Here is an 18,289-nt window from a genome sequence, read left to right on the forward strand (position 1 = left end):
GAGGGGCATTGTTAGATTTAGGAATGAGAGAGCATTTCTGGAAACTTGAGGTTATGGAGCTTTCTGGGCCTAGGTGGGCACAGTTGATTTACTGTCCTTGACCTTTTCGGAGCCTCTGTAGGAACCATGTCTTGATTCAGTAGGAGATTTTGGCTTTAGCAGTGGTGTCTGAAGTTCTCTGATGACAGGAACGGCAGCAGATCCCAGGATGTGGGGGGTCTTTTCGTTCTTGTGACCCTTCCCATGTCGGCATAGCTTTTCCTGTCCTTATCCTGCCTCAGAACTAGCTCAGGGGCTGCCTAGGGACTGGGCTGTACAGAAGAGGACAAATGGGCCAGAAGGGGTGACCCTGGGATTGGAGGCACACAGACATCTAGGGGTCCGGGGACACAAAGGGGCTATGTGAGAGGTGGTCTCCATAGATACCACACACTTCCTTGAGATCTCAGGGCCTGCTGGGCCCACATTACCTGCTGCCCACCCAGCAGAGCAGGGCCAGGTTGGCACCTTGTGCAGGACTCTGCCTAACAGGGTTTTGCAGACAGGCCTCTCTGATTCTTAGTGGCATACTCAGGCAGTGTTGTGGGTTTTAGAAAAATGTTCCTGCTTTTTCCATGTGTAGTTGGCAGTCTTGAGTACCCAGAGGAGGTACAGGTGGCCTGGCCTGAGCCAGGAAGGCCACTCCAGCCCTCAGACGGGGATGCCTCATCTTCTTGGGGCTCTTGAGAACCTTCTGGTTGGTTCCAGGGTTGGAGGCAGAGCTGCTTGTGTGATTGCTGTGGCCTGAGCTGGCCCTTCACTGGGGAAGGCCACTCCAGCCCTCAGACGGGAGTGCCTCATCTTCTTGGGGCTCTTGAGAACCTTCTGGTTGGTTCCAGGGGTGGAGGCAGAGCTGCTTGTGTGATTGCTGTGGCCTGAGCTGGCCCTTCACTGTGCCCATGCTGTGTACTGCCCACCCTCAAGGGCCTTACCATTCAGCTGGGGAAGAGGCCAGGGAGGAGCAGAGGCTCAGAGCTGAACTGGACAGCCTAGGCCAAGCACAGTGTGTCCACTTCTCCCTGGGACTGGAAGGCTAGTGGTATCCCCTGAAGGCCTGGAGGCTGCATGGAGGAGGCCATCCCTTTAGCCTTTTACCCACTTGTGAAACACCCACATCCTCTGACCAGCCTGTGTACAGACCTGCAGACCGATACCCCAGTGTGGTAGAGGAACAGGCATTTGTCACCTGGCTGTCTGATAGCCTGCAGCAGAGGTTAGCAGGGAGGCAAAGTTGAACCCCCATGAGGGGCCAGTTGACATCCCTAAGGATGAAAGACTGACGTTGCCCAGTGCTATAGGCTGCGGAGCCCTGAACCCACATTACTTTCCTCTAAGGCAAGGAGCTGGCCACAGGCACCTGGGGACTCTGTGGGACATTGTCCTCTGTGGCTACCCATGAATCCATGGGACTCATGGGTTCCCTCTTGGAGTAGGCCTTCCTACCTAAAATGCATGCAACGTCCCCCTAGGGGTGTGTGTTCATGGTAGACTGCCTTCTCTCCAACTGTAGGACTGCCATGTGTCCATGGATGGGACACACTATATTGTCACGTAGCAAGAAGCACCCAGCTGTAGGAGCAGCAGCAGTAGCAGCAGTGAGGCCCTCGGCCCTCAGCAAGGTCATTCCGACCACTCACACTGGCCAGATCAAATCAACAGGACAGTGGGCTTCCCTGGGGGCTTCTGTGTCCTGGCCATGACCCTCCAGTTGGTGCGGTGACAGCTCAGCCTGGGGATACTCCCTGGGTGACTGCCCATGCCTGGGTGTTCAGAGCCCCACGTAGGCGTGTCCATGGATGGGACACACTATATTGTCACGTAGCAAGAAGCACTCACAGCACCCAGCTGTAGGAGCAGCAGCAGTAGCAGCAGTGAGGCCCTCGGCCCTCAGCAAGGTCATTCTGACCACTCACACTGGCCAGATCGAATCAACAGGACAGTGGGCTTCCCTGGGGGCTTCTGTGTCCTGGCCATGACCCTCCAGTTGGTGCGGTGACAGCTCAGCCTGGGGATACTCCCTGGGTGACTGCCCATGCCTGGGTGTTCAGAGCCCCACGTAGGTTACTGGGAGTGGTAGGCTTGAGATTGGGCCCCTTAAGTCTGCTTCCTGCTGGTGAGGACAGTGTCGCCCGTATATGGCTGCTGTCTGGCCACTGCCTCATGCTGTCCTCCTTTGCTTTCAGGGCTACGAAGGTCTTGTGGAAGGAGGTGAGAACATCAAACCGGCCACTTGGCTTAGCGTCTCCAACATCATCCAGTTGGTAAGACTCGGCCAGGTAGTTCCTTCCCACCTTGGGAGCATTTGAGCACATGTGGGTGTGCATATACACACACACACACACACACACACGTACACACACACCATACACACACACACACATACAGGGGCTCAGCTCTAGACGGGCCTTATCTTCTGCCTGCTATAGTGTTGGGTCAGGGGGGTCACGGGTTGAGGGGTTACCAGCGGGCAAAAGGGCTACTGGGAGTCTGAGAGGGGTCCAGGCCCAGACCAGGTAGTCTGGGCCATGAGGCTGTGGGTGGAGACAGGGAGGAGTCAACTTTTCCTGGGGGATGGTGCCATAAGCACTGAGCCAGTAGGCCTCAGGAACAGCATTTGTGTATATGCATGTGTGAACATGCTTGTGTATATGCATGTGTTTATGCACGTATATATGCACATGTATGGGTGTGTAGATGTCTGTATGTGTGCATATGTATGCGTGTGTGTGGTATGTGTGTACGTGTGCACGTGTGTGTACATGTGTGTGGTGTGTACGTGTGTGTGGTGTGTACGTGTGTGTGTATATGTGGTGTGTACGTGTGTGTGGTGTGTACGTGTGTGTATATGTGGTGTGTACGTGTGTGTGGTGTGTGTGTGTGCATGCGTGTGTGTGCATGCGTGTGTGTATATGTGGTGTGTACGTATGTGTGGTGTGTACGCGTGTGTGGTGTGTATGTGTGTGTGTGTATGTGGTGTGTACATGTGTGGTGTGTACGTGTGTGTGGTGTGTACGTGTGTGTGTACGTGTGTGTGGTGTGTGCGCGTGTGTGTATGTGTGTGTGGTGTGTGCGTATGTGTGCGTGTGTGTGCGTATGTGTACGTGTGTATATGTGTGTACGTGTGTGTGTGTGTGTGTACGTGTGTGGCTTTCCAGTTCTGAACCTTCTTGCCCCATTCCTTGTAGAAACTCCAAATGCCTCAGGTCTTGAGCCAGGGGGTTGCCACAAGAGACACTCCTTGACTTCCCTCTCTAATTCTGTTGAGCCCACCCATCTCCTTGCTCATCAGCAGTGGCATCCCTCTCATGCCTCAAAGGACCTTTTACCACCCGCCATCCCATCTGAAGGCTCCGGCCTCTTCCATGCAGGGTGGCACCATCATCGGCAGTGCCCGCTGCAAGGCCTTCACCACAAAGGAGGGACGCCTGGCAGCGGCCTACAACCTAGTCCAGCGTGGCATCACCAACCTGTGTGTCATCGGTGGGGATGGTAGCCTCACGGGCGCCAACATCTTCCGCAGCGAGTGGCCCAGCCTGCTGGAGGAGCTGGTGAAGGAAGGTGGGTCTGTGTGGAGCCAGTGGACACCTTATCCAAGACCCAGGGCTTTACCTGGCTCTGAAGGTGTTGGGGAGCTGAATCCCCTCTGGGGCAGATGAGATGCTCTCTGGCCACTGGCCGGGGGGGAACCACGGAGTCCAGACTCCGGAGTGCTCCAGATATGGGTCAGGCTACCAGCGGTGAGGTTGGTACAAGCCCCAGGCGCCTGGCATCAAGGAGCCCAGGAATACCCACTACTCCAGCATAGCCTGCTCCAGCTGCATGGTGGTCTTGCTTGTAACTGATTCCCAAGAGAGTCTGGACATGGGGCACAGACTGTCACTGTTGGCAGTGGTAGCTACAGTTGGGGTGCCATTAGACATAGTCCCAAGGTTGCTGCTTAGAAGGGGACCATCACTTAAGTGCTACCCATGGGGAAGCAGGAGCGCAGTGCCCTGCAGGTCCCCTGGACACTCCTTGTGGGGTGGCAAGCTTCCTAGGATGGAGTGAGCTAGGCCTGGGCTGCACCCACAATAGATGGCAGATGGTGGAGAGAAGGGTGTGGTGGCTGAGGCAGCTGGTGGAGTTGCGGCCCTCACCAGGCCTTTGGTTCTGTGGCATAGGTAAGATCTCAGAGTCCACAGCTCAGACCTACGCGCACCTGAGCATTGCTGGGCTGGTGGGCTCCATCGATAATGACTTCTGTGGCACTGACATGACCATCGGCACAGACTCGGCACTGCACCGCATCATGGAGGTCATTGACGCCATCACTACCACTGCCCAGAGGTGAGGGGGCCACGCCGCCTGGGCAGGGCTGGCATGGGGTCCCTGTGTTCTCATGGTGATGAGATTGACCCCGTGGGGACAGCCACTCTGCAGGGGCAATGGGGCTCCATCCATTGGCTTCCAGGCCAGCACCCTTGACTGGAGGAGATCCTGGGGTCAGCTCCCACCCTGCCAGGTGGCCATGGGGCATCAGCAATACCCCAGCTGACAGAGACAGCTTACTCCAGGGTGGTAGTGCACCTGTAGGGGGTTCTTGGGCTCTGATCAGGGATGACCAGGTTTGGACCAGTACTTGACTCTCAGCCTCAGCCAGAAGATGGGTCAGAACTGGCTCGGGCTTAAGGAGAGGGCACTGTCCTTTGCCAACACCCTGTCTTCTCAGACTGGTCAGGAGGGCTGAGCTATGTGGTCCATGAGCCCTGGCACTGATACCTCCACCCCGTCCATCTCCACAGCCACCAGAGGACCTTTGTACTGGAGGTGATGGGGCGTCACTGTGGGTAAGGAAGGCTGTGTCAGTCAGCAGGGAGGGGTGGGGCACCTGGGGGCTGCTGGGGGCAGTAGGGGTGGGGACACATAGTGTCTGACCTGCACCAGGTTCTCAATGCTACAAGTGTGAGGGAGCTCAGGCGAGGGGCAGGGGAGAGATGGAAAGGGAGTCCTGAGCAGGCTGGCCCTCCGCTCCTCCAGGTACCTGGCACTGGTGTCTGCGCTGGCCTCGGGGGCCGACTGGCTGTTCATCCCTGAGGCACCCCCTGAGGATGGCTGGGAGAACTTTATGTGTGAGAGGCTGGGTGAGGTGAGTGGCCGACAGGGGTCTCTACTGCAGCCCATCAGGGGTCCTAAAATGCAGGTGTCCTCAGGGGACACTGAATGGTGTCTGAGATACGATCGTTTGCTCACTGGTTCAGTAGCATCTGTCCGCTCCCTTGGGGATGCTGCAAAGGTCACAGCACTGACTGCTGGACACACCTGAGGGAGGCTCACAGTGCAGACTTGCAGGGTGCACATACCTGTGTGAGGGTTGTGGTGCTGACCGCTGCATGCACCTGTGGGAGGGTCACAGCACTGACCTGGGGAAGGCTACAACACTGACAAGTGAACATGGCTGTGGGAGAGCCGTGGCACTGACCGTGGATATACTGTGGTCAGCTCCGTGTGACCAGTATGGGAACATGATGAATTAGTTTCTCTGGGGCACTGGCCACGGAGAGGTGGCCTCATGAGCCAGGGCCTACAGCGGTGACCAGCAGGAGAGGTAACCCTGCGAAAGGTTCAGAGGGTAGGATTAGGGTGGTGAGAGGGCTGGGGACCAGTCGCTCGTCCACCAGGTCCATGTTCCCCCTGAGGGCAATGGGTTCTAAGTCAGGGAGCTAGGTGACCAGAGGTTCCTGTGGCTTGTGTGGACCAGGTTCTGAACAGGGGCCCTGGAAGCAGGAAAGACAGGAGACAGCTAGGAGGAGAGGCCCCTCTGAGAGCTGGGGAGGGGGCTGGTCCCTGGGCCTAGAGTGGCTGCCTGGAACCACAGCTCTCACATTGGAGGTGAGGTGACTGTGGTTTACTCTGACCTGTAGACTCCAAGGCCCCCAGGTAGGACAGGATGGGCTCTTGGTCAGGGTGAGGCTCACTCATGTGTCTATCTGCTCAGTGACTTTCGCTCTGGCTTTTTGATTTCTATATTCTGAGAAGTGGTCTATCTTCTGAGGGAGAGACAGACCCATGTGACCAGCCCTGGGGTAGCAGAGGTTCCTGAACCCAGGGAAGGTAGGGCTTCTTCTCTGTGGCTGTGGTGCCTGTTCAGAGCAATGGAGCCTCCTTGGGGTCATACCTGACTTCTGGAATATCCCTAAGTGAAGCCACAGGCGGAGTGGAGGTGGAACATAGTGGGCAAGGCCTGGCTGCCCCTGGACCCAGGCTGCAGTGCAGGGTGGGGCGTGGTGGCCATGTTGCCTTAACGTGGGTTAGTCCCTGAGTTCTCTCTTGCCTGTAGGTGTCTCCTGGCTTGTCCATTGCTCGGGCATCAATGAGGGACAGGAGGGCCAGTCCTGGCTCTTACACTTCACCTGCAGCCTTGGCCTGGAGGTCTGCCCTGCCAGTGCCACCTACTCCATGCAGCCCTGTATTGCTCCAGCCCCACTACACCTGGCCTCTCATTAAGTGCTCCCACCCTGTGTCCCTGATGAGGCTCTTGGGGTCACCACAGGCTTGTAGACTTGTATGTCACAGTGAATTCCATGAAGGTTTGTGGGATCACTGAAGTGAAGGAGTAAAAATGCTTTACATTTCCCAGAGTGCTCTGTGATGGTGAGCTGAGCATGTGGTACCTGTGTTACCTGAAGCCTGCCCAGTAGTTCCAGGGTAGAGAGTGTCTGGAACTCCTAGCTCTGGTCAGCACTGGAAGGTCCCCTATTAAAGAGTACAGAGACAGTCTGTGAAGGGGGCCTGAGGGACTAGAGAGATGGCTCAGTGGTTAAGGCCACTGACTACCCTTTTAGAAGACCTGGATTCGAATCCCAAGCACCCACATGATGGCTAACAACAGTAATTCCAGTTCCAGGGGATCCAACACCCTCTCTGTCCTCTGAGGGCACTGCGTGACATGAGTGCCCTTACATGTAAGCCTAACACTCATACACATAAAATAAAAATAAATAGGGATAGAAAGATTACTTAACGGTTAAGAGCACTGGGTTCAATTCCCAGCACCCACATGGCAACTCACACCTGTCTATAGCTACAGTTTCAGGGGATCCAACGCCCTTGTCTGATCTCCATGGGCATTGCACAACATGGGTGTACTTATATACATGCAAGCACACTCATACACATGAAGTAAAAATAATACATAAAGGTTTTTTGTTTTTTTTATTGTCCTTTTGAGACAGGGTCTCCCTGTAGCCCCAGCTGTCCTGGAACTCACTATTTAGACGAAGCTGGCCTTGAACTCACAGAGATCCGTCTGCCTCTGCCTCCCAAGTGCTGGGATTAAAGGCGTGTGCCACCACGCCTGGCCCTAATACATAAAGTATTTTTAAAAGAGAGCACCCAAGTGTTAGCTGCCTGTAGGAATTCCCACGGGGGGCAGTAGCGTCCTGCTTGCTTGGACTCATCTCTACCGTCACCTCCTCCTGCAAGGTGGGAGAGAGTACTGTCCTCAGGTGGGCTGTGTGTGCGGCATCCCTGTGAGGCTTGCTGTACCTGGTGGTGATGCACAGTAGCTCATGCCTGGAGAGTGGGTCTGGTGTCTCTGACAGACGCGGAGCCGGGGTTCAAGACTAAACATCATCATCATTGCTGAGGGGGCCATTGATCGGCACGGGAAGCCCATCTCGTCCAGCTACGTGAAGGACGTAAGTATACCAGCAGCCTGGCGAGGTGCTGGTCCCGGGGCGACCTCTTCCTGGGCCCAGCACTGGGGGATGCTTCCTCATCCTGATAGTGTCAAATGTAGGCTGGTAGGCTGGGGTCAGGTCCCTCCATGTTGGGAGCCCACCCTTTGGAACCTGACTTCATTCAGGTCTCTGTAGCTGAACCCCAGCACCCCCATGTCCAGGCATAGCACTGTTGGTTTCTTAGATGACGGGGTGCCTACCACCCCATGTTGGACTCACAGCCCAGTGGCTTAGATTTGCCAGACGTGGTGGTGCACATCTGTACTCGGGAAGCTGAGGTAGAGGATCATCTGCAAGCTTAGGCTCTGCAGCAAGTTCTAGGCCAGCTTGTCTACTGAATGAAACTGTCTCAAAACAAGACGAAACAAAGTAAAACAAAATGAACAACTGGGACGTTAGGAGTGGAGCATTCCTGTGGTATCTGGCCTGCTCTGGGGCCCCTGCTACAGCGATGCACGGCTCTGGCCTCAGTCCTCCCTAGGCCCCCTTCCCAGTGATTGTGCCCCATGTAGCCTCTGCTACACCCCAGACCCAGGGCCCCAGGGGAGACTGAGCAGTGGAAACAGAGACCATGTCAAGCTCTGAGCAGCCAGGAATGTAGGCCATGAAACATGTACCTCTCTATACACACAGATACACCTCTATATACACATGGACCCCTCCATGTACACTCACACACACTCACGTGAACCCTATACTTAGATGGCGTGGCTAGTTTCCTGCTGGCCCTGGGGACCCACAGGGTTGTCTGAAAACCTAAGGGTAGGTATGGGTGGACCTATGGGACTGAGGCCCACAGGTGGCTGGACAGCAGTTGGGGCAGGAGCCCACAGACCCTCTGCCTCTCCTAAACAGCTCGTAGTCCAGAGGCTGGGCTTCGATACTCGAGTAACTGTGCTGGGCCACGTGCAGCGTGGAGGGACACCCTCAGCTTTCGACCGTATCTTGGTAGGTTGACAAGCCTCTGCCTGGGCATACAGGTGTGCCCGTTAGTGCATGCATGCATGTGTGTGTGTGTGTGTGTGTGTGTGTGTGTCTGCGTGCATGCGTGTGCACTCACATGCTGTGTCAGTGCTGTCCATGGGTGAGCAGCTCCTGTCTTTCAAAAGGAGCTGGGGCCTGCCTCCCACTGTCTGTGGCCATAAGAAACTTGGGCCTGGGGACCATAGGAGCCTGCCTCTGTCACTGACGCCTTGCTTGCCCTCTCCCTTGCATGCATCAGCAGTCCAGCAGTTGAGGTGTTAGATCCTCTTGGTGACATGGGCAGGTCCCTGTGAGAAGGGGCAAGGTGAGCAGAGGATTGGGCCAAGGAGCTTGGCTGTCTCCTGGCTGCTCAGATTCCTCCTGAGACCGCTGCAGAATCGTGTCATATAAGAGCCAAATGGAGGTAGATTGTGGCCAGGAGAGCCCATGTGTGGGCTAGAGCCTGCATATGAGGGCTCTCCCAAGGAGCAGGGTCAGAGACTGCCCAACAGACAGAACCACACTGATATGAGACCAGATGGTGCTGGTTCAGCCCTGTGCACACCACATCTACTGTGCTGAGCCGAGATCCCTGCTGTACCATCTCTCGAATCTGCCACAGAGTTAGACACAGAGATGAGCCTCGCTGGCCCACCCAGGACCCTCTTGCACCTTACACAAGAATTCAGGAACCTCCAAAGTGCCTATGAGGAGCCTGAGACTTGAGGACAAGCCATCCACCACCCAACCAAGAGCTGAGGTGGCCTGAGGTCACCATGTCTTCAGGTAATAGACTGTCTAGCCAGTGCCCTGGATGCTTGTTGAAGACACAACATGCCTGGGCAGAGGCAGAAGACAGGACAGCTCACTGCAGCCAAATGTCAACAGCACCATGCTTGTGCCTGAGCCCAGATGCCTCCAGGATGACGGGATAGTCAGGTGGTATCTGCTCACAGTGCTCCTTCAGCCAGCTGTTCCTTGCAGAGCCCTGATCACGGCCAGGGCTGTTACAGAAGCATTGTGGAAGAGTCTAGAGCCACAAGCAGTCAGTCAGAGCCTTGCTCACAGGACCTGCAGGAACTCACCAAGGTGATGGAGGACTGGAGTATCTAATAGCCAGCAAATGGACTGGGACGACCCGGAAGTGAGAGGACCACTGCCTCGTGCCCATGAAGCCCATCTCCCATTGGTCCTGGTCCTGCCTTTTTGTCTATCTGCTGTCCTCTTGACTGTACCTGAAGCTGCAGCTGTGATCTGTCCCCTATGGAGCAGTTCTTGGTGATTTAGTTGTCCCAGTCCATCAGCCCATACTCACGATTCAGGAGTCTTGTAGAAGGGACCCTGGAGCCCTGGAGCTCTGGAGCTCTGGCTTTCCGCCCCCTCCTCCCCTGGCCCCCCACCCATCACTCTCAGGCCAAGAGACCATGCTCCAGTCCCACCACAGCAACTCTCTGAGCCAGGGCCAGATCTAGCCAGCCTGTGGGGACTCTGGGAAATGAGGCCTGATAGGCTGTTATGACTGCTGATCATACTAGGTCACCATGTTTGGGGAGCCTGGGCTAATGTGGGGGCTCAGAAGCCAGGGTTTGTGTGTCTACAGATGGACCATGCTGCTGATTTGCAGGGCAGGTGGGTGAGTGACTGCAGCTTTTGGGGAGGTGGGGGGACGGGCTGCCCCAGCCTGACCCATGCTGCCCACTCGTGTGCAGAGCAGCAAGATGGGCATGGAGGCCGTGATGGCACTGCTGGAGGCCACGCCTGACACGCCAGCCTGCGTGGTCAGCCTCTCCGGGAACCAGTCTGTGCGCCTGCCACTCATGGAGTGTGTGCAAGTGGTGAGTGCTGGGCCCCCCCAGCTGAAACCCTGCCCTCCCAGGGCCTCCCTCTGTCCTGCTGCTCATGTGTGTATTATAGGGTGGGAGGAAGGAACTATTGGGCTTCAGGGAGCCACGGAAGCTGGCCAGAGGGGAGGACGGGTAGCCAGGTAGCTGGGGTACCCAAGGAGGTCTCGGCTTCTTGGGGCAGTGGCTTTGGGCTGACCTTTGAAAGTGAGTAGGCCTAGGGTTTTGGGGTTAGGACAGGAGGGACAAAGAGGGAACATTTGGTAAGGCTCTGGTAGGTGGGTACTGAGTGGCCAGAGCAGGCTTACCAGGATGGGGTACAGGTGAGGGCAGAGGGGCTGTGAGGCTGAGCAGGAGGGTGCTGGCCCTGGCTCAGGCAGGTTTGAGGGCCCTGCAGCTGGGGGGCAGATAGATCATGTGAGGAATGGTGGGCTAGGGGCAGTAGGGGCTTGCTGGGAATGGTGGGCTAGGGATAGATGGGACTTGTTAGTAATGATGGGCTGTAGTGCGAGAGGGAGGCTTGGCATTCCTGGTACTCTTCTTGGGAGACCTGACCTGCCTGGCCTTGTTTTGAGCCATGCTGAGTATTGGCTGTGGACCTAGGGTCATCTCCATTCCCAAGGCCCTGGTCAGATCCTGGGGGCATTGAGGCACAGTGAGGTTGGGGTTGCCCTGGTTGGGGAGGACTCATGTCTGGAACCAGGTGGGACCTCCTGGGCCTCCTGAGACTGGGCCTAGGACATGAACATGTCCAAGCCTCTCTCCTTGAGACCAACAGGCTGTGTCTGTAAGTGTAGGCTAGCTTCCTTGACAGCCTGCTTCCTCTTTTCTTCTTTAAGACAAAGGATGTGCAGAAGGCCATGGATGACAAGAGGTTTGACGAGGCCATCCAGCTCCGAGGCAGGTAAGGGTGGCTGTCCTTTCAGACAGCAAAGGTTAAAGTGGGGCATGGGCCTGCACTTACTGCCAAGACAGTGACCTGGGGGTGTGGGGCCTCAGTGTTCTAAATGAGTGCCCATCATTGGAGGAGCTGAGAGGTAGTCACTGAGGTGACAATGCTACCCATGGGGTATGGAGTACGTGTGGGTGGTTGGTAGCCAGGGCAGGACCAACAGAGCATGGGGTGGTGGTGCTGCAGGGCAGACAACACCCAGGTCACAGGGCTCCTGGCCAAGCTTGGGATGCTGTGGGTGGTGCCTGATTAGAGGACAGGGAAGGCCAGCAGGTATGTGGGTTCTTGTCCCTGGTGGCATGGGGTGCCACCTCCTACAGACACCTGGTCCTGCTGCATGTGCGGGTCTGGATGCCGTGTTTCAGCACTCTGAGGCTGTGGTGGGTAGGCAGGCTGGGTACCTACAGACACCTGGTCCTGCTGCATGTGCGGGTCTGGATGCTGTGTTTCAGCACTCTAAGGCTGTGGTGGGTAGGCAGGCTGGGTACCTGCTGCATGTGCGGGTCTGGATGCCGTGTTTCAGCACTCTGAGGCTGTGGTGGGTAGGCAGGCTGGGTACCTGCTGCATGTGCGGGTCTGGATGCTGTGTCTCAGCACTCTGAGGCTGTAGGCAGGCTGGGTACCTACAGACACCTGGTCCTGCTCCATGTGCGGGTCTGGATACTGTGTTTCAGCACTCTGAGGCTATAGGCAGGCTGGGTACCTACAGACACCTGGTCCTGCTCCATGTGCAGGTCTGGATGCTGTTTCAGCACTCTGAGGCTGTAGGCAGGCTGGGTACCTACAGGTCTCAATCTTCTGCCAGGCCTGTGTTAAGGACCCTCTGCACCCTGGAGCCCTGGGCATGCTGAGGCTGTAGGCAGGCTGGGTACCTACAGGTCTCAATCTTCTGCCAGCCCTGTGTTAAGGACCCTCTGCACCCTGGAGCCCTGGGCATGCCCACCCCCCAGTCCTCTGAGGCTGTAAGTAGGCAGCAGGCTGGGTGCCAAACCATGGGTTTTACCGTGTTAGGGAATGCAGCCTTGTGTTTCCTGTGGGTCTCGTAGTGGCTGTTGAAGGTGTACCCACTCACGGTGTGGCAACAGGACAAGCCAGCTGCATGAGTTCTGGCTCCTTTGGGGCTGAGTTCTAGCCCTGTGTTAAGGACCCTCTGCACCCTGGAGCCCTGGGCATGCCCACCCTATACCTCCTCTGCTGGGCAGCTGGCCTCATGCTACCCTGAGTTCATCACGGCGGTGAGGCTGCAACCTGCATGACCCACTTCCTTTCCAGGAGCTTCGAGAACAACTGGAAAATTTACAAACTCCTTGCCCACCAGAAGGTCTCCACGGAGAAGGTGAGGGAGAAGGCAGAGCCCAGGACTGCACTTACACATCTCCATGCCTGGCTGCTGTCCTGATGCCTGCCTCCTGGGGAGTTGCAAGCTTGGGGCTCCTTCCTCCTGCCTTGGGTCTCAGCTATGCACTGAGGGCGGGGCTCAGCTTTGCTTGTGGCCACAGGGACCAGCTGCAGTGTGTGTGGCTGCTTCTCAGCCTGCTGAAGGAAGTGGCCCTGGTGTTACTTGGGGACAGGTGCCAGTGTGGATGAGTTGTTCCCCACGGCTGAGACCTGGGGGAAGGTCCAAAGCAAGGGTGATGAAGAGGCCGGTTCCTACTAGCCCAGGGATCAGGACAGGGCTCTGTCCAGATCCTCCAGACTGGAACACCGAACTCAATAGTATTGTGGGTGTTTTGGGTTATGTCAGTGTAGCACCAAAGTTGGTGTCCCTGGTACAATGTAGCTACTATGAGACAGGTGACCATAACACCTAGCCAACTGGTTGTTCCATTCTTGCCCTGAGTGAGGATGAGTGATGGCCAAGGACTTTATAGCAGCTGTTTACCCAGCCTATCAGGCTGTGCCCGTGAGCCCGACTGTGGTAGTAGTGTCCGTTTACTTTGCCTGGGGACCTTGCAGAGTATGCTAGGCTTGTACCTTGTTTCAATTAGTCTTTCCCACAACCTTCTGGAATGAGTAGAACAGATAAATTACTCTCAGGAGAGCTGGTATGGTGCACAACATCCAGGCTGCCTGGGGAACTATTTGGTCCCATGGCCCACATTCTTCGTTCCTTTCTTCTTTCTGAAGACCAACTTCTCCCTGGCCATCCTGAACGTGGGAGCCCCCGCAGCTGGCATGAATGCAGCTGTGCGCTCCGCAGTACGCACTGGCATCTCCCAGGGCCACACGGTGTATGTTGTGCATGATGGCTTCGAAGGCCTGGCCAAAGGTCAGGTAGGTGCTATGGTGATGCAGGCTCTGAATGGTGCTGGATGTGCACAGAACAGCCCAGTTCAGGCACATGAAGAGACATAGCAGCCCATGGGGAGGAGGGGGCAAAGGGCTGTGTCCTCTTACCAGCCCAGAGACTCAGCCCCAGTTGTGAGGTGTCAGCCAGCCACCAGTGGGCCCTGCCAGAGGACGAGCTGGTAAGACATCCGGCCACCCTCCTGAAGCCATGTTCTCTTGACAGGTGCAAGAAGTGAGCTGGCATGATGTAGCCGGCTGGCTGGGGCGTGGCGGCTCAGTGCTGGGGACCAAGAGGTGAGTAGATTGCTGCTGGACAGTGCGCAGCATAGCCAAGGGGGCAGGCAGGGCAATCCCAGCCCTGCAGCCGAGGCTGGTCCCCTTCTGGCTGTAGCCCAGGGTCTCCTACTAAGGGCTCACCTGTGCTCAGCTGGACAGAGGGGCAGCTCAGTGGCTATACCTGTCCTGCAGTACCAAGGTGCTCAGTAAGAGAGAGCTGGAGCATAAGTGTCCCTCAGTGAGGACTGCCTCAGCTACCCACCCTGACTGCTGCTGTGGTTTTTATGTCAGGACCTAGTGATCTTAGGATGGGTTTGAGATCCTCCATGGTCACCTTGTGTGATCGTGAGAGATCATTGCACCCAAGCCTGTGAGGCTGCAAGGGCTGCAGAAAGCATCCCTGTCTGAGAGGCAGCCTCGGGCAGAAGGAGCATCCAGGGCAGGCTGATAAGCAGGGTTTGCTCATCGCTAGGAGCGATCAGGGAGGTTGCTGAGGCATGGCCAGGCCTCACACACTGGCCTGCGGGTCCCCGTCCCCCTTGGAGCCACATGGATGTAGCCTTCAGTGAGTGACTGCTGGCTCTGGGAAGGATCAAGCCACACATTTTTTGGGATGAGACACACTTTGGTATGTTGCACACCACCTTTCCAGACTGACATATCTCCAACCACAGGACGCTGCCCAAGAACCACCTGGAGGCCATCGTGGATAACCTCCGCACCTACAATATCCATGCCCTGCTGGTCGTTGGGGGCTTTGAGGTGAGCTTTGTTGCCTCGTGTGGGTGCAGCTGCATTCCAGTGCTGACTCAGGCGGGGGTGGGCAGAGGGTCAGTGCTGTCAAGTGTGGGATTGGGGCTGGGGTTTTTACCTTCTGAAGGCCTCATGAGGTGGTACAGTTAGCCCAGTGTGGGGGAGGAGGGAGGCAGGAGTCGGGTGGAAGGCTAGGAGGGAAGAGGCCTAGGAGGCCACTGATGCTATGCTCTGGTGTTTGGTAAGTCCTTACCGTGAGCATGGGGTGGCTCTGGATTCAGCGGCTTGACTGGGATCCTCTGGTCCTCATTAGGTATCTGTGGGGGAAGGCAAGATGGTACCACTGCCCTGGAGGAGCCTGGCTCTGTCCTTCCTGGGCCTTGGCCCTGCCTCATCCCTCCCCTGCCTCCTTTCCTTTCCTGCCCTTAGGCCTACGAGGGGGTGCTGCAGCTCGTAGAGGCACGGGGACGCTATGAGGAGCTCTGCATCGTCATGTGTGTCATCCCGGCCACCATCAGCAACAACGTGCCTGGCACTGACTTCAGCCTGGGCTCAGACACAGCCGTCAATGCTGCCATGGAGGTGAGGGGCCCTGCAGAGTGAAATCAGGCCAGGTGGGCTTCCCAGGGTTAGGGCCAGGATAAGGGGCGGGCAGGGCTCCAGTCAGCCACTAGTACCAGATGGGCCCAGGTTGTGGGATCAGGTGCTTGGGCAGCTCTGGTTTCTGGAAAGTGGAAAGCTTGCACCTGCTGGTCATTGGTGTGCCTGCAGGATATGCTTCTCATTGCCTACCACAGCCTTTCTAGCCTACGCTAGCCCTTTGTCCTTGCCTGGCAAGCTGTCTAGATGAGATACCGGTTCTCAGGCACCCGCCGCAGCCAACATCCACATCTGGGCTTTCACCCAGGGTTTAGACCCTACTAACACTTCTTAGGTTGTTGTTTTCTACTTTTATCAATCTTATAAAATTAAAAAAAAATTATGTGTATGGGTGTTTTGCCTGCATGTGTGTATGTACACCCAAGGCGGCCAGAAAAGGGCATCAGGTCCCTGGAACTGGAGTTACAGGTGGTTGTGAGCTGCCATGTGGGTGCTGGGAACCGAGCCAGGTCCTCAGGAGCAGCTGGTGCTCTTAGCTGCTGAGCTGTCTCTCCAGCTCCAGCACTCTTTACTCTTTTCAAACCGATCCATCTATGGCTAGCGTTACTGCTACATGTCACCCTCTTGTGCTGTCCAGTTGTGCTCTCTAGTGGCCCCAGGGGCAGAAGTGCTGCTGCAGGGGTCAGTGGGTCCCTGGTCCTTCCCCATGCAGTGCCAGTAACAACCAAAACTGTCTCCTGACCATTGTCTGTGACCCGTGTGTAGGCCCTCCCACTTGTGAACCCCTAATTTTATGCAGATTAAGTAGGAATGGCCCAGGCTTGGCCCTACCCAGCTACTGTGGTGGTAGTGGTAGGAGACCCAGAGGATTCTGACCCTTTTTTGTTTTGTGAGGCAGAGTCTCATTCTGTAGCTCAGGCTAGGCTAGAACTCGCTATGTAGCTCAGGCTGGCTTTGACTTGGTGAGATTAGTACTGTGTGCCACTATGCTGGGCTCTGACCGTCCCCTTGACCCCTCCAGAGTTGTGACCGCATCAAGCAGTCGGCCTCAGGGACAAAGCGCCGTGTGTTCATTGTTGAGACCATGGGGGGCTATTGCGGCTACTTGGCCACTGTGACGGGCATTGCTGTGGGCGCTGATGCCGCCTACGTTTACGAGGACCCTTTCAACATTCACGATTTAAAGGTGAGCCCAGCCCAGCTCCTGTGCTCTGCAGCCACTGGTGAGTCCTACCAGGCCCCTCCTGAAACACACATGAAACTTGCTGGCTCAGACAGGGGTCACTGCCTGTGAAGGGACCCTTCATGAGTGGCCACAAGTCCCATCCTTCAAGGGGCCCCTCAGCAGCCCTGCCGTGCCCTCTCAGAAGCTGGTGGTCTCGCCTGTCCCCGCATCGCTTCCACCTCTTCTCAGCTCTTTTCCTATTTCCCAGGCCAATGTGGAGCACATGACAGAGAAAATGAAGACAGACATCCAGAGGGGTCTGGTGCTCCGGTGAGACCACTGAGCAAGGAAGACCAGGGAACCTGGGAGCTGCTGCCTCCCTACCTGCCCCTCCCCACCTGTGGCTTGGCCTAGGGGTCCAGGACTTAGGGCAGGTCCCAGTGGTCTCTGTGTGCCTCCACAGGAATGAGAAGTGCCATGAGCACTACACCACGGAGTTCCTGTACAACCTGTACTCGTCAGAAGGCAAGGGTGTGTTTGACTGCAGGACCAATGTGCTGGGCCACCTGCAGCAGGTGTGTATGTTCCAAGGCCTGGCTCCCTACCCCAGTGCAGCTTACCTGTTGGGTCCCCTGCTCCCACCCCCATCTTCTTCTCCAGGATCCTAGGAGGACCCTGGAGGCAGAGGGTGTTCTCTGTACACGCCCCTGAGCATTAGGCTGTTTAGTTCTTGTTCACCCCAGCGTGTGCCTGTTACTCCCTTCATGAGAGGACTGAGGACCATCTACTGTAGATTACATCTACAGGTGTAATCCCTGGAGGGTAGGACTGGGACCCAAACCTTGCTCTTGGGCCCTGGGCTGAACCCTCATCCTCTTAGAGGCTGCTCAGGCCCTGCCCAGTCCATCTTCTAATCCCCTCTGCCTCATGGTACCCTCAGGAGGCCTGGGGTGGGGCCATTGCCCATAGATTCTGAGGTCCAAGGGACATTCTGGTCTCTGGGATAGCTTCTAGATTCTGGAGGCCCTCTGGACTATAGGAAGAGACTGGGACAAGAGGTTAGAAGTGGTGGGGTAGTGAGGTCTGTGAGGTTACAGGGAGACGTGTGTGCTGGTTCAGGGTCCCTTCTATGTCTAGTCTCCTCCCCTGGGACTCATGTGGAGTCTCAGGATCCCCTCTCTGTCAGTCTCCTCCCTTGAGACTCGGCCAGCACCGGGAACACGACTTGCTTTTCTTTCTAGGGTGGTGCTCCAACTCCCTTTGACCGGAACTATGGGACCAAGCTGGGGGTGAAAGCCATGATTTGGATGTCAGAGAAGTTGCGGGAGGTCTACCGTAAGGGTAGGTGGCATGGTCCTGGGGCCAGACTTTGCCTTCTGAGGGTCCCCAGAGACCTGGCCTTGCGCACAACATGCCTGTTTCCACAGGGCGGGTGTTCGCCAATGCCCCAGACTCAGCCTGTGTGGTTGGCCTACGGAAAAAGGCAGTGGCCTTCAGCCCAGTCACAGAACTCAAGAAAGATACTGATTTTGAGTAAGTCCCCCCAGACCTACATGGAGAAGAGAGGACCCTGGAAGGGGAGGACCCTGGATGGGGGAGGACCCTGGAAGGGGAGGACTCTGGATGGGGGAGGACCCTGGATGGGGAGGACCCTGGATGGGGAGGACCCTAGATGGGGGAGGACCCTGGAAGG

General features: G+C 56.5%; 1 protein-coding gene across 1 annotated transcript in view; it reads left to right on the forward strand.

The window, feature by feature from the left end:
• Pfkl (phosphofructokinase, liver type) overlaps nucleotides 1–18,289 on the forward strand; it is a 26,080-nt gene that overhangs the window by 6,745 nt on the left and 1,046 nt on the right. The window contains exons 3-21 of the mRNA XM_008827395.2: nucleotides 2,223–2,300; nucleotides 3,408–3,597; nucleotides 4,200–4,365; nucleotides 4,821–4,865; nucleotides 5,056–5,164; nucleotides 7,620–7,715; nucleotides 8,613–8,705; nucleotides 10,430–10,555; nucleotides 11,401–11,465; nucleotides 12,786–12,849; nucleotides 13,641–13,787; nucleotides 14,026–14,096; nucleotides 14,753–14,840; nucleotides 15,261–15,413; nucleotides 16,453–16,617; nucleotides 16,865–16,926; nucleotides 17,060–17,171; nucleotides 17,838–17,937; nucleotides 18,024–18,129. Coding sequence (XP_008825617.1) covers nucleotides 2,223–2,300; nucleotides 3,408–3,597; nucleotides 4,200–4,365; nucleotides 4,821–4,865; nucleotides 5,056–5,164; nucleotides 7,620–7,715; nucleotides 8,613–8,705; nucleotides 10,430–10,555; nucleotides 11,401–11,465; nucleotides 12,786–12,849; nucleotides 13,641–13,787; nucleotides 14,026–14,096; nucleotides 14,753–14,840; nucleotides 15,261–15,413; nucleotides 16,453–16,617; nucleotides 16,865–16,926; nucleotides 17,060–17,171; nucleotides 17,838–17,937; nucleotides 18,024–18,129 — 2,036 coding nt within the window. The remainder of the gene's footprint in view (nucleotides 1–2,222; nucleotides 2,301–3,407; nucleotides 3,598–4,199; nucleotides 4,366–4,820; nucleotides 4,866–5,055; nucleotides 5,165–7,619; nucleotides 7,716–8,612; nucleotides 8,706–10,429; nucleotides 10,556–11,400; nucleotides 11,466–12,785; nucleotides 12,850–13,640; nucleotides 13,788–14,025; nucleotides 14,097–14,752; nucleotides 14,841–15,260; nucleotides 15,414–16,452; nucleotides 16,618–16,864; nucleotides 16,927–17,059; nucleotides 17,172–17,837; nucleotides 17,938–18,023; nucleotides 18,130–18,289) is intronic.

Source organism: Nannospalax galili, unplaced genomic scaffold, assembly GCF_000622305.1.
Source record: "Nannospalax galili isolate Female #2095 unplaced genomic scaffold, S.galili_v1.0 scaffold652, whole genome shotgun sequence".
Taxonomy (NCBI): Eukaryota; Metazoa; Chordata; class Mammalia; order Rodentia; family Spalacidae; genus Nannospalax; species Nannospalax galili.